General features: G+C 45.1%; 2 protein-coding genes across 4 annotated transcripts; both read right to left on the bottom strand.

Annotated features, from left to right (window-relative positions):
- Positions 1-27774, bottom strand: LOC116750490 (UDP-N-acetylglucosamine--peptide N-acetylglucosaminyltransferase 110 kDa subunit-like). 3 transcript variants are annotated; one of them, XR_004349034.1, is made up of 6 exons: positions 24564-24643; positions 23788-23832; positions 19239-19465; positions 15876-17445; positions 13120-13270; positions 10323-11580 (listed from the first exon to the last, which is right to left on the bottom strand). XR_004349034.1 is itself a non-coding variant. In XM_032625202.1 (4 exons), exons 1-2 carry the CDS (start codon positions 27552-27554, stop codon positions 11658-11660), a joined length of 2196 nt encoding a protein of 731 aa, XP_032481093.1. In that variant the 5' UTR covers positions 27555-27761; the 3' UTR covers positions 1-11; positions 6321-6325; position 11657. The 3 variants fall into 3 exon arrangements, 2 of the variants coding, with proteins under 2 accessions (XP_032481093.1, XP_032481083.1); XM_032625202.1 differs by lacking the exons at positions 10323-11580; positions 13120-13270; positions 15876-17445; ... (1 more) ...; positions 23788-23832; positions 24564-24643 and adding exons at positions 1-11; positions 6321-6325; positions 11657-11666; positions 25368-27761; XM_032625192.1 differs by lacking the exons at positions 19239-19465; positions 23788-23832 and having other exon boundaries at positions 24564-27774.
- LOC116741230 (putative POM121-like protein 1) lies at positions 4751-6015 on the bottom strand. The gene is given in 2 exon segments (XM_032607441.1): positions 4751-5772; positions 5775-6015. Coding segments are annotated over 2 exon segments (1263 nt in total).
- Positions 27775-27856: the final 82 nt, after the last annotated feature.

Below are 27856 nucleotides of genomic sequence, written 5' to 3' on the forward strand. Positions count from 1 at the left end.
TCCCTACACGCCTGCTGAGTGGCTAGGCCCGTGAGCCATGGCCGCTGAGACTGCGCTGTCCGGAGCCATGTGCTCTGCCACAGGAGAGGCCACAACAGTGAGAGGCCCGCGTACCGCAAAAAAAAAAAAAAAAAGGGGAACATGCAGTCGATTGTGTATTGGTTTTATGGTTTGTAGAAATGCCACGTAGTTGGGCACATTTCTATGGTGGTGGGGGAAGAGCTAGTAGTTAGGAAGGGTGTGGGCTGGGTTTTAGGAAGAGGAAGATTACATAAAGATGGGTTTTCTCTTAGCTTGTGTTCCTCCAAATGCAGAGCCTGAGACAAGGAGCTTACATGAGACTTGTTTTGGGAAATGATCCCAAGGGACAGGTGTGGGGGATTGAGAAGGAGGAAAAAACAGTCCAAGAAATATCATGAAATTGATCACTACTGTGGGCAGCTGAGCTTTGATCCCACTGGGGACCCTCTAAGGAGCAATGCATAACGTGCCTCAAAATTATCCACCTGAGAGGTGGAGGAGGGGAGTATGCACTCGCTGCAATCGCTGGTTCCTGTCTTTCAATGTGCCAAGGCTTACTCCCTGGGGTGTTAACTCCCTGGAACTTCCATATTTGCTCAGAATTACTTGGAAGGCTTGTTAAGACACAGATTGCTGAGTCTCACTTCCAGAGAACCTAACTCAGGTAATTCTGGGCTAGCTGCTGAGAATTTTTATTTCAAAGAGGTTCCCAGATGATGTTGATTCTGCTGGTCTGGGGTCCTTACTTTTGAGAATCAATAACTTAGAGGTTTGAACTTTGAATGGTGACAACATGGGGGAGAAGGAAAGTTGACTCAAAGTCATGGAGTTGTGAGCCAGCATTCAGTGTTCTGGAATTGCAAGTGTTTGGCCACGTCTGGTATGTTTTGAGAGTGACGAGGAGAGACTGAGAGGTCAGCAAGAGCTAAATGGTCAAGAATCCCTGAATGCCAAGCAAAGGAACTTGAACTTGAGGTATAGGACCCAAGGTAATAGGGAGCCATTGGAGAATTTTAAGCAGGGGAGGATTCTGTTTCTATTTATGCTTCAGAAAGAGCACAGTGGTCTGGGTAGAAAGGGGTGAGCTAGGGGGACATATGACCATAGAAGTCTACAAAGTGAACAGCCATGATCTTGGCACTCGTGGGGATGTGGGGCCTCTCTTAACGAGCATGATGGTGTCACAATCCTTGATGTGCAGTCTGAGAAGCTATTGATTCCACAGTTTCTGGCCCCAGAACCCGAGTATCTGATCCTCCACGTAAGGTCCTCCAGCCTCTTCAATCTCTCTTTCAAGTCGTGGATGGAGTCATCAGGATCAATGGTGTAAGGCTTGCCCTGGCCTACTGGAGTCCTTCATGAAGACCTGGATCTCAGGGGGGAAGGTCTCCAGCACCTGGAGGCTCCTGAAAGGAGAGACAGTGGTGTCCACTGGGGCCAGCATAGTCCTCTTGTTTTCATAGCTTTGCCTTTCCCAGAATGTCATATGGTTGGAATCATCCAGTGTGTAGTCTTTTCAGACTGGTTTCTTTCAACTAGCAATATGCATTTAAGCTTCTTCCATGGCTTTTCATACATCACCACTCACAGTAACAAATTATTCTTTTCTTGTGATGAGAGCTTTTAAGAGCTACTCTCTTAGCAACTTTCAAATACACAATATTGTTAGCTATAGTCACTACACTATACATGACATCCCCAGGACTTATGTATCTTATAACTTGAAGTTTGTACCTTTGGACCACTTTCAGCTATTTCACCGACCTCCCACCTCTGGCAACCAGTCTATTCTACTGTATCTGTGAGTTGTTTCTTCTTTGCTTTTAAAGATTCCACATATAAGTGATCTCATACAGTATTTATGTTTCGCCCTCTGACTTAATGCACTTAGCATAATGCCCTCAAGGTCTATCTGTGTTGTCACAAATGGCAGATTTCCTTCTTTTCATGTGGCTGAATAAAATTCCATTATCCATCTATCTATCTATATCTATATGTCACATTTTCTTTATCCATTCACCTGTTGGACACTTAGTTGTTTCCTAGTCTTGATTTGCCTATTTTATTTTATTTTTTTACACACACTGCATGACATGCGGGCCTTAATTCCCTGACCAGGGATCAAACCCATGCCCCCTGCAGTGGAAGTGTGGAGTCTTAACCACTGGACCACCAGGGAAGTCCCCTGCTTTGCCAATTTTAGAGTCAGATTATTTGTTTTGGTTTGTTTGTTTGTTTGTTTGTTGCTATGGAGTTGTTTGAATTCCTTAAAGATTTTGGGTATTAACCTCTTATCATACATGTGGTTTGCAAATATTTTTTCCCATTCCTAGGTTGCCTTTTCATTTTGTTGATTGTTTCTTTTGCTCTCCAGGAGCTTTTTAGTTTGATGTAGTCCCATTGGTTGCTTTTTGTTTTTGTTGCTTGTGGTTTTGTTGTCATACCCAAAAAATCATCACCAAGACCAATGTTAAGGAGCTTTCTCTTTATGTTCTCTTCTAGGAGTTTTACAGTTTCAGGTCTTACATTTAAGTCTTTAATCCATTTCAAGTTAATTTTTACAAATGGTGTAAGATAGGGGTCCACTTTCTTTGTTTGGCATGTGGGTATCCAGTTTTCCCAACACCATTTACTGAAGAGACTATCTTTTCCCTGTTGAGTATTCTTGGATCCCTGTCAATTAGTTGCCTGTATGTGTGTGGATTTATTTCTCGGCTCTTGATTCTGTTGCATTGGTGTATGTGTCTGTTTTCATGCCAGTACCATACTACTTTGAATATTGTAGCTTTGTAGTATAATTTGAAATCAGGAAAAGTGTTGCCTCCAGCTTTGTTCTTCTTTCTCAGGATTGCTGTGGCTTTTGAAGTCTATTGCAGTTCCATACGCATTTTAGGATTGTTTTTCCTATTTATGTAAAAAATGTCATTGGAATTTTGATAGGGATTGCACTGGATCTGTAGATTGCTTTAGGTTGTATGGACATATACTCTCTGAGTGAGATGTGCATGTAAATGATTTGCCTAAGACTTATTAAAGCAAAACAAAAAAAGTCAAAGAAACTGCTACATTAGAAAATACTAAACGTGTAGAGTATGGGCGGCTGGTGTGTGCTCGGGATGACCCAGCCCCCTCCAGGCCAGAGAGGTGGGTGGGAAGCAGCAATTACAACAGACAAGGATGACCCTCCCTGTTTACCCCTCCCTCTGGGCCCATTTTATTCCGGACTGCATCGTTTAAACTCAAAACACACTTTTAATATAGGGCCCTTGTAGCCATCTTGTTGTGCTACTCTTCACAACCCATGAGCAGGGTCACAGGAAACTGTAAACAGGTCTGGCTTTCCATGTTACCACTCATACAAGCCAGTGCTTTTCCACATTTGATCTACAGATCGCAGACACGTGCGGATTATGCAAAAGAACAAGAACAAAGCTTTATTATAAGTTTCACATCGAAACAGGGTCCACACGAGACCCAGCCTGGGAGGAGGTGGACACTGATGGCCTCGCCCCAAAATTATTGGCTCAGGCCAACTTCCTCCTCTTAAACCCCAAGGTAATGAATCGCGACCTGGAGGAGAATGACTTGGTCGATGGCCCAGTGGTTTTTTGTCCAGCCAAGCCCTGGACAGGTGATGAGGGGGCCCTAAGAGCAAGGCTGCACCTTGCTGTGCCCACTGCGGAGCTGAGGCTGATAGGAGTAGAGGCCGGGACCGACACACCCCTAAAGTCAGCCTTGGCTGGGCATGGGCTGCGCCCTCCGCTGGAAGTAGGGGGACCCTGCCTGGGTGCGGCCCTGGGGATGTGACTTAAGATGGGGGCAGTAGTGCCTCCAAACCCAGGCTTCTTCTTAGGGCTGGGTCCCGTGCTCACCATGGGTTGGCTCTGGTGAGGAGGGCCCCAGGAGTTCAGGCCCACGCTGCCCCCATTGCTGTGTGTGGTGCTCGGGGGCCCCCTCGTTCCTGCTGTAACACTCAGAGCTGCAAACATGCAGCTCAGATCTAGGGCAGCCGCTCTGCTCCCAAAACCCAGCTGTGTGCTGGCATGGGTGCCCACGGTGGAATTTGTGGATGATGAACCCCCAGAAGCTGCTTGTGCGGGGCTGCCCGAAGCTGGGGGGCCTGGAGCAGAGGCAAAGCCTGGAGCTTTCCGTTTCCTATGCTGGGGAGAGCTGCCACAGGCGGTGGTTCCTCGCTGCTGCCAATCAGGGGCCCCAGAGATGGGCTGGGTAGTGGCTCCAGGCTGAAGAGGAAAGCTCAGAGTTTGGGTGCAGACCCTGAGTGCAGGTAAGCTGGTGGTGACTGTGACTGAGGATGTGCTGTCACTGGGGGGCGTCTGCCGGGCCTGGGTCGAGAAGAAGAGGCTCCCACTGGAGCCAGGGGCGGACCCCAAGAGGAGAGGATGGGAGGGTGGAGTGGTGTCCATGGGGTTGACCTCAGGGTCAGAAGCGGCCTGGGGTGCCAGGCCCGCAGATGTGACGGGTGAGGGTCTGGAACTGCCGGTACACGTAATGGGCAGGCTTGGGGAGGAGGCAGTAGGGCTGGTGACGGGAGGGAGGTTCTGTGGGGTGAAGACAGGAGAGTCCACACACGTGGGTGTGCGGGACTCCGTTTCGCAGGTGCTGGGAGCTGCAGGGAAGGCAAATCTGGCATCCACGGCAGCTGTGACTGATGCCTTGGGCTGTAAAGGGCCTCCTTCTGCCCCATTCATAGGAGGCCCCGAGATGAGCTTCAACTTGAAGCAGGGAAGGGAAGCCGCAGCAGCGGCAGGAGCGGGCCAGTCAGGAGCCAGGCTTCTGATCGCACCGGCCATGCCTGGCACGGGGGAGGGAGTAGGGGCGGAGGGTCTGGGGGCCTAGCAGACAGGCCAGCCTTGCCTGATACTGGGGAGGAAGTGGGGGTCAGCAAGGTGAGAGGGGCTGAGGGCTGAGTGCGAAGAGGTGCCTGGAAGAGGCTGCGGCAGGGAGAAGAGGTGGCCCGGTGAGCTGTGCTGTCTCTCAAAGGATGCACAGAGGAGGCCCCTCTAGCAGACGCCCGGATGTCCATTGTGGCTGGGGAGTCCTGCTTCCTACCGCATCTCTCCAGCTGTGGATCCCTGCTGGGGTCTGCCGGGACAGCAGGCAGAGAAGCAGCCTCTGCGGCAGGCAGGCGGAAAGCACAGGAAGGCCGCCTGGCGGCCAGGCCCCCGATGGCATAGGTCTCACCCCGCAGCGCACTGTTGATGCGCCGGAACGCTGCTTCCTTCTCCGAGTCTAGGACTTCGGCGGTGACACGGAAACCCGGCTCAGGGGCTGGGGGCAGCCTCAGAGGCTCCCCTCGCCTGTGCGGCAGCAGAGAAATCCTGCGTTTTCGGGGCCTGGGACTGTCAGATGTGCGGGAGCCGTTACTCCAGGGCCCTTTCTGCCCTCTTGCTGCCTCTGCATTTTTGTCACGCTGGCTTTTCCTCTGGTAAACCACCGGAGCTGCAGAGGGCGATGGAGGGCCCTCCTCGCTCCCTGTCTTTGCAGACATCTGGGGCAGCCCTTGCGGTATGGCAGAACCTCTCTTTCTCTTCACTGGCAGGAAACCTCGGGTGGAGCTATATGAGCTCGTGATGGCGTTTCTTTGGGGGCAGGAGCTCATACAAGAGGTCTGCAGTTTCCTGATGGATCTGTCCTCTGCCCACTTGGCGTGGAGGTCTCTCTGCAGAGATCCAGGCCTGGGCACGAAGAAAGACCCCCCCCCCCCCAGGGGCCTAAATGCAGATCGTGCGCCCCAGTGTCATCGGGGCCATTTCTCTGGTCATGGTTCCTCCCTGTGACTGTGGGGACTCGCTTCAGCTTGGCCATCCCTTGCCCGCTCTCTCCTAGGGCCCTCAACACCACCTTCTCTGTGCTGTAGTTCGGGACACAGCTGGGTGTCGTGGCCGGCACTGGCTGCCCCCGCGCCACACTGACAGTGACTGTGTCCACTGCGGACATTGACCTGCGGGACGTTGTGGAGGTGCAAGCACCCATCACTGCCTTCTTCCGATGGCTTTGCCTGATGATGGAGATAAGGATCCCCATAAGGAGTGCAGCGTCTGCGGGATGGTAGAATGGGATCTCAGAGACTCTGTGGCAAAGCGCAGACGCAGAGTCACTGGATACTTGTGGGCTGGCCTGCGAGTGGATAGCCGGCCATAGACAGCTGGGTGACCCGGGCCGGCCACGGGAAGTCGGTGGGCGCGGGGAGCGGGCTGGGGGCAGCCGAGCCCTCCTGGCCGGTGCTGGTCCCTCAGTGCCCGGGGCAGGGGTTGAGGGGCAGGGCCTACCTAAGTAACTGCTCCTAGAGAACTTGGGTGAGGTCGGTCATTGGATAGAGAGCTGGGCTCCTGAGCACTCTCCTTCAGCTGCCAACTCGGACCAAAAGCGGAGTGCGCTCTCTTTGGCCTAGTTGCCTTTTTATACTCTGAAACCTTGTGAGCGAACAATGCGCAGTGCGTTGGCAGGGCGCAACAAGTTTAGGGAGGGGTGGCGCATGCGCAGAGTACACGTCAGGCCCTGGGGCGCACAGGTGAGGATGCGCGCCCCTGGACCGTCTAGCGCTTCTGAATCTCCCGGGTGTCTGAGGGCTGGAGGTGTTTGCCTTGAGCGTGATGAGCTTCTTGGCAGGACAGCTGGCCCTTCTCCCCTGGCCGCGCACCAGTGCTGTCGGGGTAACTAACTGTACTGGACGGGATCCTTGCCCAGCAACGTGGAGCAAGGTTGCTGGCTGTGCAGTCCCACAAGAGGCGGCAGCTTTAGCAGCAGCGCTTCTGTGTCCTCCTGCCCTTTCCCCTGGCGGCACTGGAGGGGAGAGCTGCTAAGAACGGAAGTGCCCACACCATCCAGATCCTGCTGGGGTGACACCTGACGTGGTGGCCAGGGCTGGCTGAGAGGGCCATACTTACCATATGACCCAAAAACCCACTCCTAGGCAATTAACCAAGAGAAAAACTTTTCACAAAACACGTATGTGAATGTTTTAGCTATCTTGTCCACAATTCCTAAATATAGGACTATTGTAAATACAGGACTATTGAGGTTATCCAATTTTCTTGAGTTTGTCATTTTTTAATTGTTCTTGGAATAACACTATGTATACGTATTGTTTCACAGTCTAGAGTTAATATTTTACCAATTAAATAAAATTCAGAAGGCTTACATCCATATAGATTCTTTTACCTTCCACTCTTTGTTATAGCTGTCATATGTGTCACCTTTATATGACTTCAATGCCACCCTCTGAGACTGTGGTATCCTTTTTTCATACATATACAGGGAATTCCCTGGTGGCCCAGTGGTTAGGACTCAGCACTTTCACTGCTGGGGCCCCGGGTTCAGTCCCTGGTAGGGGAACTAAGATCCCGCAGGCCACGCAGGCGTGGTCAAAAAAAAAAAAAGTCATACATATACAAAATAATGTAAGAGGATAATTTTTCCAGATACTTGCCATTTTTGTTGCCCTTCCTTTGTTCCTGAAGTTGCAAGCTTACTTCTTTCTTGTGTCATTTCACTTCAGCCTGAAGAAGTTCCTTTCATGTAATATTTTTATAGCAAATTGGTGATGAATTCTCTTAGTTTTCTCTCATCTCCATCAGATTTCATTTTGGCTTTTGTTTGGCTTTCAGTCTTTAAGGATATCCTTGCTTTAAGGATATCATATCCTGGTTTGGTCTTTTCCTTTAATACTTTAAAGATGTTATTCCATTCTTTTCTGGTCTCTGTTTTCTGATGAGGAATCACAGTCCTTCACGTTGACAGTCTGTGATGTATAACAGGTCGGTTTCCTTGACTGTTTTCAAGATTATTCTTCACCTTGGCTTTTTTATCAGATTGTGTGTCAGGGTGAGGCTTTCTGAGCTTAGGTCTGTGTCTCGAAATCAGTGACGTTTTCAACTAGTCTTTTCCTCATATATTTTCTTCTGCACCTTTCCTTCAGACCCTCCAACGGCACAAAAGGTAGAACTTGCAATATTGTTTCACATGTCTCTGAGACTTAATTTTTGTTCAGTCATGTATCCTCTTTGTTTTTCAGATTGTGCCATTTCTATTGATCCATAAGTTTTCTGAATGTTTCCTCTGTTTTCTCTGTTCTGTTATTCAGCCCATCCAGTAAATGTTTGCTTTTGGATATTGCATGTTAAGTTCTAAACTTTCCATTTGCTTCTTTTTCATGGTTTGTACTTCTCAGTGAAGAACTTCTTTCCATTAATTTCAGGAGGATTTACTTTTAACACATTGAGCATGGTTGTAATGGATGCTTTGTCTGCTAATTCCTCCATGTGGGTTATTTCAGGGCTGGATCTGTTGATTGCATTTTCTCTTGAGAATTTGTCACATTTTCCTGGTTCTTTGTATGCTCTGTTGTGTGATGTTGGGTGGTATCCTGGAAAGTTTGCTTATTATGTTTCGAGACTCTGGTTCCTATTAAAATCCTCAGGAGATTGATACTTTTTCTTTTTCTGTGGTTTTTATTAAGCAATTCATGAACCTATGGGCAAATAGGTATTGTGCCTTGTCTTCTGAGTTGTTCCAGTCTTGGTGCAGTTTTCAGGACACTGCTGTGCTATTTGTGTCCACATGGTGCATGTACCACTCGGGGGTTAATCTCGGAATTGAGTGGCAGCTTATACTGTAGTTCACTTCTGCAAGCCTCTACTCTGCCTCGTTGGCTCTGTCTGTGCATGAGGCTCAGGGGGATCCCAGGCCTTATGTGGGCTCATACACAGACCTAAATAGTCTCCTCCTTTAGCTCTCTCCTCTTTGGAATTCTACACACATTCTCAGGCTTCAGGGGCCCCTCCTGCATGTTCCTTAAAGTGTTTAAGGCGTCATGCTGTCATGCAGTTCCCTATGACCAGGTAGATCTTTCAGGTGAAATAGCAAGAGAAAAGAAATGAAAATAACAGGCATGCCCCCACACTCTTCAGACAATAGGAGCCTCTTAACCTGTTCCTTTGTCCAGAGACACAGGCCATTTTTCAGTGAAGGCCTCTGCCATCACGGAGGTTGCAGGAGAGATGTGGTAACTGGGGAGTAAAAGACCAATGGGGGTGACCCCCTCACTCCTCAACATGCAAGCCCCCCACTTTCTCACTTGTCTAGCTAGAAATAAACGGTTGATCCCATGGTTTTAACTTTCAGCTGCTGCTGGACTTTGCGTGCCTTGCGTAAGCTGGGAGACAGAGGCAGGAAAAACCACCACCATTATCACCCTGCTACGGAGCTGTTATTCAACTTTGGACTTCCAGGCCCCATCTGCCTGTTAGCGTTCACTTCTTAGAGTTTCAAGTGCATGCTGCTTGTCCTCTATCTTGCTCCATGTGGCTCTCAAGCCCTCGTAATATGACCACATGTCTCGTGCCACATGTAAAAATTCTAACATTTTGCAGATACTGAATTAAAAGTCTATTATTTACATTGACTTCATCATTTTCATTTTCCTGGTGTGTTCATTAGAAAATTCAAAATTACATATGTGCGTGGCATTATGTATTTTTTGGTGAGCAGTGATCCAGAGGATGGAAATGTATGCCTCCTTCGACTCCTTCAACTTAACCCCACTCTGGGGCAATGTCCCAGCCAGGCAGAAACTGCAGTGTGTCTTGGAGAAGGTCTTTTGCATTGAGACAGTAGGATGCTCTTTTAGCTTCAAGAACTTGGATGTTGTTGAGTTTAACCTGGTGTAAGTTCAAATTAGAGTGTTTTAATTTTAGGATGTTAAAGGTAATCCCCATGGTAAACACAAAGAAAATAGCTATAGAATATTCCCAAAAGGAAGTGAGAAAGTAATTTAAATATTTTATTGTAAGAAATCAGCTAAACACACACAACGAAAGAGAGGAATGCAGGAAATGAGGGGCAAAAAAGCTTTGGGCAGATGGAAAAGAAACAGCACAATAGCAGAAATAAGTCTTTTTTTGATCAGCAATTACTTTAAATGTAAATGCATTAAACTCTCCAATCAAAATACAGAGATTGGCGGAATAGGTAAAAACATGATCCAACTATATGCTCTCTACAAGAGACTTACTTGAGATCAAAAGACTCAAGCAGCTTGAAAGTTAAAGGACAGAAAAGGGAATTCCAAACTCAGTGAGAAAACTCAAATAGCAACCAAGAGAGCAGGAGTGTCTATACCAATATCAGACAAAATAGACTTTGAATTTAAAATGGATCAAAGAATTAAATATAAGAGCTAAACTATACAAATTTCTGAAGAAAAAAAGGGATAAATCTTCATAGTCTTGGATTTGGCAATGAACTCTTAAATATGATAGCAAAAGCACAGGCAACAAAAGGAAAAAGAAATTGGACTTTATCAAAATTAAAATCCTTTGTGTTTCAAAGAACACCATCAAGAAAGACATAATACAACCTTCAGAATGAAGCAAAATGTTTGCAAGTCACATATCTGATAAAGCCTAGTATTCAGAATATGTAAAGAACACTGGCAACTCAACAATATAATGTCAAATAACCAAATTTTAAAAATGAGAAAAAGAATCTGCATAGATACTGCTCCAAAGAAGACACAAATTGCCAATAAGCACATGAAAACATGTCCAAAATTATTAGTCAAAATTATGCAAACTGAAACCACAGTGAGATACCACTTCATACCCACTATTGTGCCATATAATTTTTTTAAAAACAAGAGTTGGCAATGATGTGGGGAAACTGGCACTTTCAAGCATTGCTGGTGCAAATATGAAAAAGAAAATAGTTTGGCCGTTCCTCAAAAAGTTCAACACAGAGATACAATATGGCCCAGGAACTCCACTCCCAGGTATATGTCCAGGAGAAATAAAAAACATATGTTCACACAAAAACTTGTACATGAGTGTTATATTGTCGTATCATTATTCATAATAGCCAAAGAGTGGAAACAACCCAACTATTCGCCAACTGAGGAATGGAAAAATAAAATGTGTTATATCCATACAATGAATACTATTCAGCCATTAAAAGGGTGAAGGACAGATACATGCTACAACCTGGATGCACCTTGAATACATTTTGCTTACTGCAAAAGTCAGACACAGAAGTCCGCACATTGTGTGGTTCTATTCATATGAAAGGTCCAGCATAGGAAAATCAATAGAGACAGAAAGACCCAGGGCTGGGGTGAAAGGGGAGGACAGAATGAGAATGACTGATACTAGTTATGAGGTTTCTCTTGGGGATGATGAAAATGTACTGGAATTAGAGATGTTGATTGCAAAACCTGAGTACACTAAAAGCAGCTGAATCACACAGTTAAAAAAAAATGTGAATTGATGGACTGTGAATTATATCTCAATCAAAAGATAATATGACAACATTTTTATAGTCATTACTCTTGATCAGTTTCAGGATGGAATTCTCACAGTGACTTCAATGGAGTGGCTTGTATGGGATGATATTTGAGGCTCAACCCTTTGGGACTAGATGTTCATTTTGAGCTGTTGAATGACGGTGAGGGCCAGCCAGTATATTTTCTTCACGGAGGATCAATCCCCATATGTATCCTTGGTTTGAATCCTTGTCTTTTTCTCTTCATAGTCCTGAAACAAGTTCCTAGGAAATACATTCACAATAGTGAGAGGTGTTGACATCTTCCTGGCAAAAGTCTTAACTTATTCACAGGTGAAACTTCAGATCTCCTTATTACTAGCTGCCCAGGGAGTCCCCTGAATCAAAGTAGGGCTTATGAAGATGGACCTTGCATTTTAGCGTGCACTTAAAATACCCAACAGGCTGATCACATGGGGAAAATAACTTTATTTACATGAGACAAGTACAAAGTCAGCACAACACAATGAGGGAGAGTATGGGTGCTGGTGCCTGATGGCCTGAAATCAAATCCTATTTGAACGCCATGTGTACCTGGGAAGGTTAGTTACTTAGCCCTTCTGTTTCTCAGTTCCCTGGCCAGGGATACGGAAATATTAGTAGGACCTGCTTATTCGTATTATGTTCTGAGGCGAAAAATTAGTAAATACAAAGCCTGAAGAAAAATGATGGGTACTTCATAAGTGCTACCTACATAAATGTTCAAGTATTAAATGCCTGGAAGAATAAGTAGGTTGTCTCCAGAAAGGGCACCTAGGAGGCTACAAATAGGAGGATAGAGCCTACTTTTTCACATTGATGACATGAGTAAGAAGTTTTAGAGCTCATGGAAAGAATATTATTTCTTGTGATGCACTGTGGGGTGGGCAGAGTAGAGGCTGTGACCCATATTTTATGGTTCAGGGCACTGAAATTTAGACAGATTGAGTAACTTGTCCAGCGTCACAACACTGATGAGTGATGGGTCTGAGGCAGGGGAGGGATAGAGATTCCTGAACACATGGACATGAGATCATGCCCTGGATACACAAACCAAGAGCTCTCCTCACTCCCTTTCCCACATCCTCCTGCCCCAAGGATGCTGCAGGGAGACAGCTGGTACTCGGAGGAGGTGCCTGGCCCAAGAGAATGGCTCAAATCTGGACCCACCTCCTGGCTCTACGTTTCAATCCCTGACCCCAAATACAGTGTCTTTCCCCCAAATGCAGACCACCTGATGGAGCGGGGTATCCAAATATGTGTGCATCTCCCCTCCCTTCCCCCTCAGCACTTGATTCTAGCAGCTGATTTGCAGTGAGACTTCCTGGTGGTCAGGTGACCACCCTGAATGACCAGTAGTCTACTTGACTCCCTGACTCAAAACCCAGGACATTCCAAACCAACTGCCCACATGACAGTTGCACAGAGAATTAGCATCATCTTCAACTGATCAAACCCGGATGATGAGCAGTTAATATTCATTAGCTGGGAACAGGGTCTACTGGGCTGGTGTTTTGGTGGCTTAACAGATGAAGGTTACAGGCCCCCAGGGTCTCACTGACTTGAGACTGACCAATCGTCTGAGCAGCTTGGACTAAGGCCTGGCTAAGAGCGGGCAGTGGCTGCACAGGCTCTGAGTGGGCACCTTCCCTGCCCAATCCTCCCTCAGCCAGATCCAGGCTCTGCTGTACAAACTACAGCCACTGCTCCTGAATCTACTTGCTGGTATTAGTTCCACAGTACCTTCAATGGAGTGGTTAGTGGGGGTGCTATTTGTGTCCCTACCCTGTTGTTTGGCCAGATGCTGATTCTGATGTGCCTGAACCACCGCTGCGGATGGCCAGCAGATTATCTTGATCACAGATGACATTCTCGTACATCCTGTGTTTGATTCCTTTATAATCTTCCTTTTCTTCTTGGTACCCGAGTCATGATCCTGGAAAACACAACAAAAACTGAGAGAACTATTGATATGTTGCTGGGAGACGACCATGCAGAGGTGTCAATTCATTCCCAGGTCACACGTCTGTTCTCTTTGTTCACCAGCCTCCTAGGGGAGTCTAGGGGAGTCAAGTGAATCGAAGCTGGGCTGAGAAGAGGGTGTTGTAATGTGGTGTGCCCTTAAAATAGCCAGCAGGCTGACTGCACGGGGACATGAGTTTATTTAGTGAGATAATATAGAAAGGGAGCACAGCACAGTGACCGACAGAGTGGGGGCTGGTGCCTGATGGTCTGGATTCAAATCATACCAGAAGCCACATGAACCTGGGAAAGTTATGCAGACCCTCTGTCCTCAGTTCCTTGTTCTGTGATAGTGGAAATGTTAATAGGGTCCACTTATTAGTATTACATGATGAAGCTTAATCCAGCAAATCAGGTAGACCCTGATGAAAAATGATGGTTACTTCATAAGTGCTACCTAAGTGTTCAAACATTAAATGTCTGGAAGAATAAGCAAGAAATGTGGTAGTGCTGCCTCCAGCGAGGGGACCTGGATGCCACAGGGCAGGGGAGTGGGGAAAGTTATGGGTGTGATGCTTTAGAGCTTGTGAAGAATATCTGTCATCATCTCCTGTGATCCCCACATCAGCCCCGTGGGGAACTCATGGCAGGTGCTGTGAGCCATATTTTATGGTACATGGCACTAAAATGTTGGGATTTTAAGTGACTTTCCCGGAGTCGCAAAGCTGATGACAGATGCATGTGGGACAGGAATGTAGTTGGTTCCCTGGGACAGAAATCCCTGAACCCCTGAATCCTCTAGATGGTGCTCTGGACTCCTGAGCCCAGGGCTCCCCTCCCTCCATCCCCCCAATCCTCCTGCCTGCCCCATGGTTGCTCCAAGGACAGGAGGGGTCTGAGCCAACAGGAGGGCCTATGCCTGACCTGCTGCCTCCCTTACATGTTGATCCCTGACCCCACAGCTCTTAAACATCCCTGAAAGAAGGTCCCTTGAAGGATCAGGGGGTCCCATCTACGTCCCTCCTCCCTCAGCGTCTTCACACACTGGGTGAGCCTCCTGGTGGTCTGACCAGTGGTCGGCTTGTCTCCACGTGGCTCAGAGCCCTGGTCTCTCCAAGCCAGTTGCCCACATGGCACGTCTCTAACAAATTAGCTTGGTCTTCAACAACCAGCCCTGGATGCACAGTTAGTGCTGATTAATGAGGACAGTGGCCCGCTGGGCTGTGCTTGGTGGTTTAGTGGGTGAAGCTGGCGTGCCCCGCTGTCGCCCGACTATTGATGTGAGCAACTGTCTGAGTAGCCTGGGCTACGGCCTGGCTGGGGAGGGGCCGTGGCTGCACTGGCTCTGAGGGCGCACCTTCCCTGCTCATCCTTCCTCATCAAAATCCAGCCCCTACAAACTCCTCATCCATCCCTAGACCCTGCAGTGGCACAGGAGAGAGGCCCATGCCTTTCTAGAGGGACCCCTCCATAGCCACAGCCTAGAGACCCCATCCCAGGACTGGCGCTGAGGATGACCCAGGCCCTCCTAATCTCTGTCACCAAATGTTCATTCCACTAACCCGATGGCATTGTCCCTTCTCTCCACGTTCCCAGGCAGCGCCCAAACACCCAGTGATCCTGTCCACATCAACCACGGCAAATACCGCCACGAAATCCCACTTTCCTTCCTTTCTGAAAACCTCTAGATTTAGACTGCTAATATTTGCTTTTAGATTTTGACATCGACATTCAGAAGTGTTTAGCCTGTCATTTCTCCTGTCCTGTAATATCTGCTGCTGGTATGACATCAGTATTCTGGTCCGATGAAAGCAGTGCGGGTGTGTTCCCTCTGTATCTGTTCTCTGGAAGAGTGTGTAGGAGACGGACATCGTTTCTGTCTTAAATGTTTGGTAGAAATCAGAGGAAGCCACCTGGCCCTGAAGTTTGTTTTGTGGGGAAATTTTTTTGGCATCTCTTTCTAATTGAAGTTTACTTGGTGTATTGTACAGGGCACAGGTCTTAAGCATAGAGCTTTAGGGTTTCTTGTAAATATAAACACATCTGTTACCAACACCCAGTTCAATATACAGGACGTCCCCAAGCACCCTGGCTGCCCCCTGTAGAAGGGGAGAAGAATAAGTGCTAACTTATTCGGTTATAAGAATGAAATCAGTTACTCCATGTATATTCCAAGTGCAGTGATTTACACACAGACAACTCAAAATGAGTGTGGCAGCACAATCAGAAAGTAGTGGAGGGTGCTGGAGGGCTGGGAGAACCCAGTCCCTTTGGGATTTCCACTGTGGAGGTCGGGCCAGAGGAAGGAAGCTGAGAGGAGCTTCTCTGAAGCATCTGGGCTTTCACAGAGGGAAAAACTACTGCTCCCCAGAGTGGAGCGCCCATTGTAATTCACTGAGCCCTCCCTTTGCGGAGGGTGCTTTTCTAGACTTGTGTGTTATTTTACATAGAAATGTTTAAAAAAAAAAAAGAGGAGATCAATTTTGCTTGATGTAACAGCCTTTCATTGTTAAAAATAAGACATATATCTAAAATTTATGCTAAATCTGTACAGCTCCGACAGGAAGGGCAGCACTCACTAGCTGACTCAGGAGCGGAGGGGGAGCAGAGAGGCGGCCCTCCTTCCTTGGCCTCGTGTCTCATTTAAGCTGCCAGACGCTGCACAAGCTCCATCCCCTCTGAGTCTCAGGCTGAGGCCTCCAGGTCACAGTCTTCACAGGTGTCAGACCAAAACATGCCACACAAAGGCAGGGACTGGAGTCAGTGGGGAGGTAGGCTCCCTGGGATCGGTGTGTGGGACCCAGGGGGCTACTCAGACCCTGCAAGTGACTTTGGGCCCTGACATCCCCAGGGCTCACATCCCCAGGGCACTGGGGCCTGTTTGCTGCTCTTTGCCAAGTGTGTTCTGGTAGCAGAGAGACCTGTCCTACAGGGGCGATTTAACCTGGGCATTTGGCCGGGCGGCGTTCAAGCGACTGGTCCCCTGGACAGTGAAAGTGATGCAGAGGAAAGGGGAGGCTCTGGGGCTCCAGGGTGAAAAGTGTGGGTCCCTCCCACCTGGGCGCTGTGAGGAGTGGGAGGTCTGATGACACAGGTGGCAGTAGTGACCCTGTCCCTCCAGCCTACATGCAACACGGCCCATCATGAGACCAGCACAGTGGAAGTGGGCAGAGAACCACAATGTTCCCTTTCCCCCTAATAATCGTTTTTCTTTCTTTAACACCCCAGCCAAACTTGCCTGTGCTTTTTACTTTAAAAATATCCTGATGCTGTGGTCATAGAATCATAAATTCTATAGCTTTGCTGTATCCCAACATGAAAAGTTGTAGAAGACACTGCTTTTCAGCGTGTAATAAAACCAGATGTATTTGTTATCTAATTTTAAGGTCATAATTAATTTGGAATCCTGGCCCTTTAACTCATCCTAAATTAGCATTGCTTTGAATTGCCTTCATTTTGTGTGTGTGTTGTATTCAATTTTTACACATCTATGAAAAAGCTATAGAACCTCAGGTTGAGAAATGGTGCCATGAGGTGACCCAGGCCCTTCAGGGGGGCTCCACAGAGGCTGAGGGGTCCCCAGGGGTTGGGCAAATCCCAGCCAGGTGTGGATCCTGCAGTGTCCCCTACCGGATGCCAGGGCTACTGCGTGCCCACAGGGATGCAGCAGCGCTGGGCCAGGTGAGCTGTCTGCTTGCATGAGAAGAAGGCCCGGTGCCTCTGTCCTCCTCACCCTTTCCCCAGGAGGCCTGAACTGGGGGGTACCAGGGCCACTCCAGATATCTCACTACACCTGGTGATTAACTGGGGATGTTGCCTGCTGACCTTGGCAGGTTGGGAGGGCAAGGCTGGGTCCTGCAGAGGGAGATGTTGAACCTCACCAGGGACACTCTTTACAAAGAACACAATGGTAACAACACCTCCAGGAGTGATGTATGTGGGGACCCCACAGACACCTTCGGCCCCCCATCTAAACATAAAAGCCTGGCATATTCAGGGATTCTATGGAACGGGGACCGTTCCCTGGTGAGATGCACTCAGGTCATCCTCCAGTTGCCTGCGCAGATTACCACCATTCTCTTCTCTTCACCTTTTTGTTCACATGCAGTGGTGAGCACCTCTCTGCTCTTCTCTGGCTTTTGGGTTTTCCTGAAGCGCCAAAAAAAAAAAAAAAAGTCAGGGATGGCAAGGGAAGCACATACACTTATTTGCCTTCTGCTCTTCCTCCTACCCTCTCCACGCTCACATTTCCTCCTCTTGTTCTTCCTCATCCTTTTACTTCATCCCTTCTCTTGAATCCAGGATGAGAGAATTTCTTTTTTTTTTTTAATTGGATGAGTCAGTCTTCTTTTACTTATTTATTTTTAACGTCTTTATTGGAGTATAATTGCTTTACAATGGTGTGTTAGTTTCTGCTTTATAACAAAGTGAATCACCTATACATATACATACATCCCCATAACCCCTCCCTCTTTTGTCTCCCACCCACCCTCCCTATCCCACCCATCCAGGTGGTCACCAAGCACCGAGCTGATCTCCCTGTGCTAAGCGGCTGCTTCCCACTAGCTATCTATTTTACGTTTGGTAGTGTATATATGTCCATGCCACTCTCTTTGTCACAGCTTAACCTTCCCCCTCCCCATATCCTCAAACCCATACCGTTTTTATGCTAAGTTATACTCTACATGTACCTGGAAAAATGTTAAAAATATTTTTAAAGAACTGTGCATCTATTTTTGCAGCTGATTTGCCTGTTCAAGGCTCGCTAGCACTTTATCCATTTCACTTAGTAAACAAATGCAGTTACCATAATTGCTGCATATGTGTCTGTGTTCCCTTCTAGGTTATATGTTTTTGAAATTAGAAACAATATTTATATGACAGCCCCTATTTATAGCACAATATCCATTGCTAATTCAGATTGTGTTTTAAGATATGAGACAAAATTTAAGACTTTTATTATAGTCATAAACATCTAGCAAATCAACCAGAAAATAAAAACTAATTTTCAATTGGTTGGCCAAGAACAAAAAAGGGAGGAATACCTAGTGCAAAATCATATCTCTAATAACTACTGTTGGATTTAGAGCACACACATGCTAAACTTATTTTAAAATATCTTCTTATCAAAGATTTGAGGTTGGACCGGAAAAAATTATATCAGAAGTGAAAATAATTATGTGGTCTGACCAGCGTGGATCACAGAAAGTAAGTGTATACTATATATAAAGTAGATAAACTACGAGGTCCTGCTGTATAGCACAGGCAACTATATTCAATACCTTGTAATAACCTATAAAGGAAAAGGATCTGAAAAAGAAATATATATATATCTGAATCACTTGGCTGTACACCTGAAACACAACATTGTCAATCAACTATACTTCAAGGGAAACAAAACAAAACAAAGTAAGTGTAAAGGGAAGTATAGTTTTATAAATTCACCTCTGATATCCAATGGACCAACTGAAAGACAACAGAAAGTACAACTTTCTAGGAGACAGGACATGGCCAGCAAACCAGGCCATTACCCTCGGTAACGGTCATACCTGCCAAAAAATATACAGACTAGCCTGCATTCATGAATACATAGGAATTCTTCATTTATCTGGCATTGTTAGGCAATGAGGTATTGTATGTTAGGAGTTTTTTTAAAATGACAAAATGAAGAGGAGTTATTTTAACCTTCACTCGGTAATTTTTTTCTACAATTAAGAAATGCATCCACTGGTGTATTTAATGTTTCCGTGATAACTCGGGGTCATCAGTTCAATCAACGTTTGCATGAATAATGCAAATGGAAACAAGACAGGCATGCTTACTGAAACTGAAAATGACATGGCACTGGCTGAAATAACTGATGAGAGAGCACGAATAAAGCAAAAATGAAAACAAACCGTGATCAAGAAACAATCAGTCGAATTCTGACTTTCTGTACTTACTTTCAGAAAGAGACACCACAAATCCCAGCGAGAGACTCCAGCATCATCAGCTGTCTTTCTCCTTTGTTTCCACCTTCCTTCCCTTTTCCTTCTACATTGTTCCAGGCAGTGCTTATAGCTGCTGGCAAGACAAATTCTAATACTTGCTTTCTCTCACACAAACTTCGCAATATGTCCATGCGATAAATAGTGTGGAGGTAAAAGACAATTCATCACAGAGACATCTCCTATGAAAATAAAATTAGAAACTAGCTTTTAAACATGCAGAGAGAAGGGCGTGGAGTCAGGCACTAATTTCCTCGCGAATTCCTCTCCATTTCTAATAGACATTCTTCTTTACCAAGATCCCTTTTTATTGGTGTGCTATTCCAGACTGCTCCACTCCGCCCATCCTCATTCTGTAAAATGCATTCACACTCTTTTGTGACCCTACTTATTTACCCATTAAATAATCAATCATAGAACTGTCAGAATTATTTACAGAGTGAAATTAAAATGCTGGAGTCACTTGGAGGGTTTAAGCAACTCCACCAGAAAATACTGGGCATGGATTTAAAAGAGGCTGCGTGGGACTTGCTCTTGTCCAAGTTCTTTCTCAAGAAGTATCTGAAATAAGCCTAAATTCAGAGTTAATCAGACTGGCCTGCTTTCTCAGGTGGACTGGAACTCATTGCTCTTTGCCCTCAACTCCCTGATGTCATCGGCACTTTCTGGAGAGGAGGTGGACTTCTCTGCCTACTGCAGAAGCTCAGTTCCCCCCGGGCCCACTCCGTGTCTGAATCCCACACTTGAGGCCACATGCCAGCCTTCCCAGAACATTCGTGGTCTCCTTTCAGTGTCTGACCTGCTCAGATTGAGTTCCTGTAGACTCTTCCTCAGCTTGAAACCTGATCTTCCACCACTTTCCCTGACCTCGATGGTAACCTGCCTACTTTAGGCCTCAGCTGCTTTAGCTATAAATTGATATACTTGCCCTTAATTCTAAAGTCTTCTTTCTAAAGCTCTACAATGTGGTGGCTCCTTGAAAATGTTTCTCTTTGCTGGTTGTAATTTTGTACAGAATTAAAAGCACAGCTACTCTAAAAGACAGTAAGTTGCATTGGATAAGGAAAGTGTGCTTTTGTAGTTAGATTAACAGGGATGGAAGACAACTTAGTATGTTTTAAGATACTCATGATCCATTCTTGTGAGAGTCGGGGGAAGAAGGGGAAGAGAGTTAATAAAATACCAAACGTTTGTGACAAATTAAGTTCACCAAGATGTAGCTGATTAGTTACTACTTGAATAAGCCACACAAATCCAATTCAAGTTGTCCTTTATTTTTCTAAGAAGGATCCCAGTGAACTGAGTCCCATGTTCAGTGACTCCACGTTCAATGGCTTAGTCTTTAAACACTGTGATGTTGCTGGAAGCAGAAATATTGCCCACCATTCTTAATTGATGTTTAGCTATCACGCACATTTGAAATAAATTTATTACTTTGCCTGATCTCAGGGTAATACATTTCCAAAGGGGCAAAGAACACACGAAAAGTTATGGAGTCTCCATCTTCTACACTAAAGTGTGCAATAAATTACATATTATTTGGCCGTGAAATTCACAAGCCATAGAAACCACTCCATTTGCAATGTATACAGTGGTAATCAGCAGGTAATGAGAATGATATAAAACCAAACAGACCGTGTATGATGGCACTGCTGCCAACAAAGCAATCATTAAATGCATTCATATGCATCTACAATAGGTAAGCTCTCTGAGGGCAATTGCTATGAAATCTACATACCTGTCAGGATACTATATATAGCCCACTTTCTATGGCCTTTATTCAAAGACGCTGAGAAAGGGTTACTCTGGGTAAATTCAGACCTTTTCTCAATATAGAATTTGGTCAACATGCATTCTGAACAGCAAAATTTCACAGTATTTTCCTACACTAATTGTCACCTCAGCAAATGCAGGATTAAGTATAATGGATTATAAGAAGTTAGAAAGGAAAGATGGAAGAAAAGAAGGAAGGTAGAAAAAAGGTGGGTATGGAGTACTTCAACATTTATGTAAAGAGTGGAACTAAAACTAACCTGAGGTTACCCTGAATTATTAGCATACGCTATAGAAACTTAAATGAAAAAGTAAAAAAAAACCAGCAAGGGAATCTCAAAGATTCTCTGTTTTTTCACTTTACTGCATATACACGTCCATCTTAAACAATCTATATGCTTATATCCAATAAGAGAGCATTGTTTTGCAAGGCTTTTTGGTTTCTATCAGCATGTAAAGGTCGGACAACTCAACTTTAGCAGAGTCAGCCTTCAGGTGAATAATTGCTTCTTTCAGGTTGTGAGTATTTGAATTTTCCAGAAATGTTTCCAAAAAATGAAAACTAAAAGAGTCCTAGGACAGCGTCCTTTAGAAGTTTTATAGTATCAAGGTTTTTGGAGGAAGAGTATCCTTGTCAATTATCAACACAATGATTCCAAGCAGGTCAATTTATGCTGAGAATATTATATAACAGAACCCACTTCACCTCCATTATACTGACAATGATCTTCCTTACTTCAACCTTGTGCTTCTTAGTAAAGTTGAAAGTACAGAGCCAAGAACAGACAGTGACAATGCCAGAGACTCAGATGTACCTATAGGTGCCTTCAGACAACATCAGCCACCCAGGCTAAAGTCCTGGTGTAAAACATCCCAACATGAACGAATCTCAAAAACTATATGCTGAGCAAGTGAAGCCAGATCAAAAGGGCACCTACTGTATTATTCAACTTACATGAAATTCTAAACTGGGCAAGTCATCTCTAAAGATAAAAAACAGATCGGTGGTTGCCTTGGGGTGGGAGATGGGGATACTTTTGCAAAAGCCTAGGAGGAAACTTTCTAGGATTTTAGAATTGTTATCTATCTTTATGGGGGTGGTAGCTATACAAAGGTATACATTAATTAAAAGTCACTGAACCGTTGACTAAAAATGTCTGCATTTTATTGTATGTAAATGATACCTTTATAACGTTGATTACAAAATGAACCAAAAACAAAACAAAGCAGAAGAAAAACCTCTCAAGACCTCAAAGGAAATACACTGTTTTCTTCCAGGGTACCAGATTGGAAATGAGGCATTGGTCTGTTCTACCCTCAGCTTATCCCTAGGGTTATCTAGTCTATTTTAAAGCACTAGAGTCCCGTATCAGGAAAACTCACCCCATGTTTAATTACTTTGATTTCTTCTCTGCCTCTTCTCCCAACACATTGAAGTCATTCACGGAAGAAAAACCAGCTTTTTCCAACTTTGCATCATGACACATTCTTTCCAAAGCTATTATTTATAGAATAAAATTTGGCTACACTTTGTAAAAATCTAGCTTTTTGAGCCTTACAAATCTTAACAGTGAACCTATTGCCTCCACTGGAATTTGGAAAAAAATTATTTTGAAAATGAATAGCTGAGAGTTGACATTTTTTTGTGTGTGATTTTCTCTTCCCCTAAGAGAGAAGTGAGTAGGAATGAGAAACACATACATAAAGAAAAAAAATTATCTTGCTGCCTTTGCATGGTTATAATTTATAGGAGGCCCTTTTCAACAATAATCTATTATAAAAATCAATAAAACATAATCTCCATGAAGGCCAGGCCAGGACACTTGTCTCTTTTTCAGCAGATTGCAATACAAACCACATTCATGGATATGCTTCTTGATGATCTTTGTAATACTGTAACAGTTGCCCATTTCCTCATGCCTCTTCACCTTAACTTTAACGTGGTTTCTCACTAATGACTTCACATTTCTTTCTCTAACACTTGGCTGTGGGCCTCTTTTCCAACTCCAACTCCAACTCGCATTTCACTCTGGAACCAAAGGAAGACTCACACCTTCCTGCTACAGTTGCAGATTATATAGACTGGAAAAAGGAAGGTTGCCAGATGGTGGTTTACATTATCTACAGACTTTCTCGGCTCAAGGTTAACTTCCCTGGGAGAAAACCCATAAACCCAGAAGCATCAAAAATAACCTGCATGTGCAGGGGGGAGACACCTTTGCTTGTCTGATTTTACATTCTTTCTGATTTCTGGGCCCTGGTGATTTATCTCCCATGGAATGGAACAAGGAGGGGAACAAGTAGGGACAGTCCCTTCGAGCAGCATGTCTGGCATGTCCATAGCCTGCTCTCAAGGCTGACTGCTTCCCACACATATGTTGCCTTGTTTAAGCCTCAAGCCCTCGATCCTTTGTTGAAATACAATAATTTCATTTCTATGGTTTTCAATACCAAAAACTCAACCTCCAGGAGGGCTAAAGTCTAATTTGTACTCCAAACCAAGTAATAGTGCAGTTCGCTACTACTGAGGCTGAATCCATAAAGACTTCAAGACCATGCCCAGAAGACAAGTTATTATACATAATACCCTAGAAGGTCTGAAACATAATTATCATATACATAGCTGGTCCTTCAGAGCTTTTTACCTATAACATGTTTTTCGATGAAAGTTATTTAATGTACTGGAGATAACTGTGACTTACTGATCAAATATTTGAATACTTATACTTACCTGGGATTTCATTTCTGCTGAAAGAAAAAGGAAGAACAGGACTCACTAAAAAAAAAAAACAAACTTTATAAATGAAAGTAAAAATCTTATCACACACTATCACTTTTGGAAGCAGCATAGAGGGGCAGTCAACGGTAAAACACTGGTGAAACAGGTCAAAACTCTGGGCCAAAATCCATTATCATTATCATCAGTGACAGTACCACAACTGTGCCCTTCAGAATTAATAATCACTCCTAAGAAACTTCATTTGGCATCAGAAGATGTGTTTAAGAGAAACACTCTGGGAGGTTTTGAATCAGACTTGGTTTTTTGTTAGCCAAGTTACAGGAGAATTTTTCAAGTGGGGGGAAGGGAAGAAGGAAGCGGACCAGAAAGAGAATTTAAGTCATCTTCTATAAAACAACAAAGCACTGATAGTTCCAAACATTATGTCAGAAACTAAAATGACTCATATAGGCTCAAGTGGTTTATCAAACCTATAAAAAGACTACACCAGCAGTCCCCTTTTATCTGTAGAGTTCAGAAACTAAAACAAGGAATATTTTAGGTTAAAACCTTATCTCAAGAGAATCATATACACTTCACATGAATAAAAATACCTGAAACCAAACATTTTTAAAAGCTCCAATACCCAAAATATAAAGAAAAATATTAATCCAGAAGACTCAACCAATCCATGATAATCACAAAACGGCTGGGCAATCTCTATCTCCCTTCCACATTAACCATCCATCCCATGGAAGACCAAGGGAGATCAGACCTTCCAGACTTACCTTCCAGACCTTCCAGACACCTGGCTGCTGCAAAATTCTATGGAGACTCCTTGTGGAACAGCAGTTTCCCATCTCTTCTGTCTCTCCCTGTCGTGATCGTGATCATGATCATGCAGGAAGCAAGTCTGGCTGTGCTATTTCTTATCATTGTCTGTCACCCATCTGCAACATGGTATTGTACAGATAAGGAGAAAGTAGTTGCCTTTCCCCCAGAAGGTTGAGGCTCAGGTACAGGGGTAATTCTCCTGTGCACACAGTCATTATTTAGGCCGACTCAGTGACTTCAACAGGCTTAATCATGTGATCAGGTTTGTTGCCAGCTGTGTAATGCTCCCACATCTGTAGATAGAGCCGCTCTAGGTCCATCGTGTATTGTTTGGTGTTGAACAGAGGGCTAGATGTTCTCTGCTTCCAGACTTTGCCACGAATTTTCTTCAGGTATTCTAGATCAGTTCCCAGTTTCACAGCTATGTCTTCATATTCTTGTCTATTTTTAGCAATAAGCTCAAGACAGCCTAAACAAGTGAGCTGGGAAGATGCAACTCGGGAAGCAAGAGTCTCTCCTGGCATAGTCACCATGGGTGTCCCGGACCAAAGGACATCCATCCCTGTGGTGTGTCCATTACAGAGTGGAGTGTCCAAGCAGACATCAGCCAGCTGGCCTCTCCGAACATGTTCCTCTTTAGGAGCAACAGGTGAAAAAATGATACGGTTCTGGGGAAGGCCCATATTTTGTGCATACTGTTGAATATTAGGTTCTCCTACTGCTAGAAAATGCAACAGCCACAGTACACTATTGGGAACACGCTTCAGAATATTTGCCCACATCTGCAAAGTAGATGGGTCAATTTTATATAACTGATTGAAGTTACAGTACACGATGGCATCTTCCAGTAACCCGTACTGAGAACGTGTGGTTACAATAATGGTACGGGGAACCTCCTCTCCAGTGGCAGCCTTAACGTTGATCTGGGTAGTTGCCAGTCCATTGCTAAGACTGAATCCATTAATTGTTATCTGAATTTGTCCTCTGTTAATCATTTCAATAACTGCCTCTGCAGTAGTATTCATAGGAATGACAGGCATATTAAGAGCTGTATTGCTGCTGTCTGCGTTGTCTCTTCCACCAGGACATTTCATCTGGACAATTTGCACATCTGGGAGACTATCAAGAAATGCTTTGAGGTCGATGCCATTCAGTACAATCCGACTGTCATAAATGTGCCCATTGGACTTAAAATCGATGACTGCTTTCTTCTTCAGGTGAGGGAACATATTAGCATGATCACCAATAAAGAAAGTATGGGGCATATAAGCCAGTTTCTCAGAATACTGCTCAGCAACTTCAGCAGGTGAAGTTTCCTGATCAGTGATGATATAATCCATGAAAAGCACGCCACTGGTCCCAGGGTAGCCCAGCCACATTGCCTGAATAGGAGCTGGCCTGAGAGCAAAGAGTTCATTTTGAGCACCCCTGGTATAACCATTCAGATTTACAAGGATGTGTATACCATCTTGATGGATGCGATCAGCTGCTTTCCCACTGCATGGAATCTGAGAAAAATCAGTGAAATGATGGGCTTCTGCCATCACCTTCGCTCGGAAGTTTGTGCCGTCATCTGGGCTCAGGGCATAACAGAAGACCTCAAGTTTATCAGGATTGTGCGTGCCTGGAATAGACTGCATAAGATGAGAAGTAGGATGATTCCCAAAGTCAGAACTCACGTACCCTACACGCAGTCGACCATCACTGAGCTTCAAGTCTTTTGGATGTTCGTACGGTGGTTTATGAAGGACACTGATCTCATCCAAGCAGAGGTTCCCATGGCTCTCAGCAATAGCCTTCCTGAAGCCATGAGAAAGAGGATAGAGCATACTATGATGAGGCTGCACAGGAGGCAACCTATTCTTCTCCAGCTGGTCAGCCACAATGCTGACCAACTTCTTCATTCGCTCATCATAGTCTGTCCAATCACAGACAATCTGCAGGCAATGAGCCAAATCACAATAAGCGTCAGGAAAATCAGGTTCAAGCTTCAGAGCAGCGCGATAAGAAGCAATTGCTTCTGGAATATTCCCTGAACACTTGTGAATGGAAGCCAGATTGCTGTGGGCATCCGCAAGCGCAGGGTTAATCTGAATGGCACGAGTATAACACGGCAAGGCTCCCTGAACATCCTGCATCTCCTTTAGAGTGTTTCCCATATTACAGTAGGCATCAGCAGAGGTAGGACTGATTCGAATAGCTTCCTTATAATGCATCAGAGCTTCCTGCAGGTTCCCCTGCTGCTGCAATACACTTGCTAAATTTGAATGGGCAACAGCAAACTCTGGGAAGACTTCTAATGCTTTACGATACAAGCGAACTGCCTCTTCAATGTTTCCCTGGTCTCCTTTGATATTGGCTAGGTTATTCAGAGAGTCTGCATGGGTGGGGCACAGCCGCAGAGCTGTGTTATAACAACCTTCTGCTTCGGCAACACGGCCCTTCTCTTCCAGAGCGTTGGCTAGGTTGCTGTAAGCATCAGGGAAATGTGGTTGCAATTCAATAGCTCGCCTGTAGGTGTCTATTGCCAGATCCATCAGGCCTTGCTCATAGTATACACCAGCCAGGTTGGCACGTACCACTGCATGATTTGGACTCAAGCTTAGGGCACAAAGGTAAGCTGCCACAGCTCTGTCAAATATCCGTGCCTCTTTCAAGACATTTCCTAAATTGATATAAGCATCCAGAAAATTGGGGTCAAGGGTGACAGCCTTTTCAAAGTGATGAATTGCAAGCCAAACCTCCCCTAGTCCATTGAAAACACAGCCAAGATCACTCCAAGCTACTGCAAAGTTCGGTTGCGTCTCCATTGCTTTCAAATAACATGCCTTGGCTCCTTCCAAGCGACCCAGGGCTTTGAGCAGGTTCCCCAGGTCACTGCGAACACAGTACAAATCAGGATTGCACTGAAGAGCAGAGACGTAAGCGTGTACTGCCCCTTCCATGTTGCCTGCTGCTACCAAAGCGGCTGCCAGGTTAATATAACCATCGATGAAATCTGGTTTGAGACGTAATGCGTGCTGGTAATGCTCAATTGCTTCCTGCAACTGCCCTCATTCCTTGTACACATTCCCCAAATTCGAATAGGCTTCTGCCAGAAGAGGGTTCTGTTTAATTGCCAGAGTACTAAAGTGGGCAGATCTGTCCAGCCTTTGACACTGGAAGTGTAGAGATGAAAGTAGAAAATAAAAGAATAGGATGTGATTTTTAGTCGTTACTACTTTTGCAAAAATTAGAAAATACAAAA

The sequence above is a fragment of the Phocoena sinus genome, chromosome 1, assembly GCF_008692025.1.
Source record: "Phocoena sinus isolate mPhoSin1 chromosome 1, mPhoSin1.pri, whole genome shotgun sequence".
NCBI classification, from domain to species: Eukaryota; Metazoa; Chordata; class Mammalia; order Artiodactyla; family Phocoenidae; genus Phocoena; species Phocoena sinus.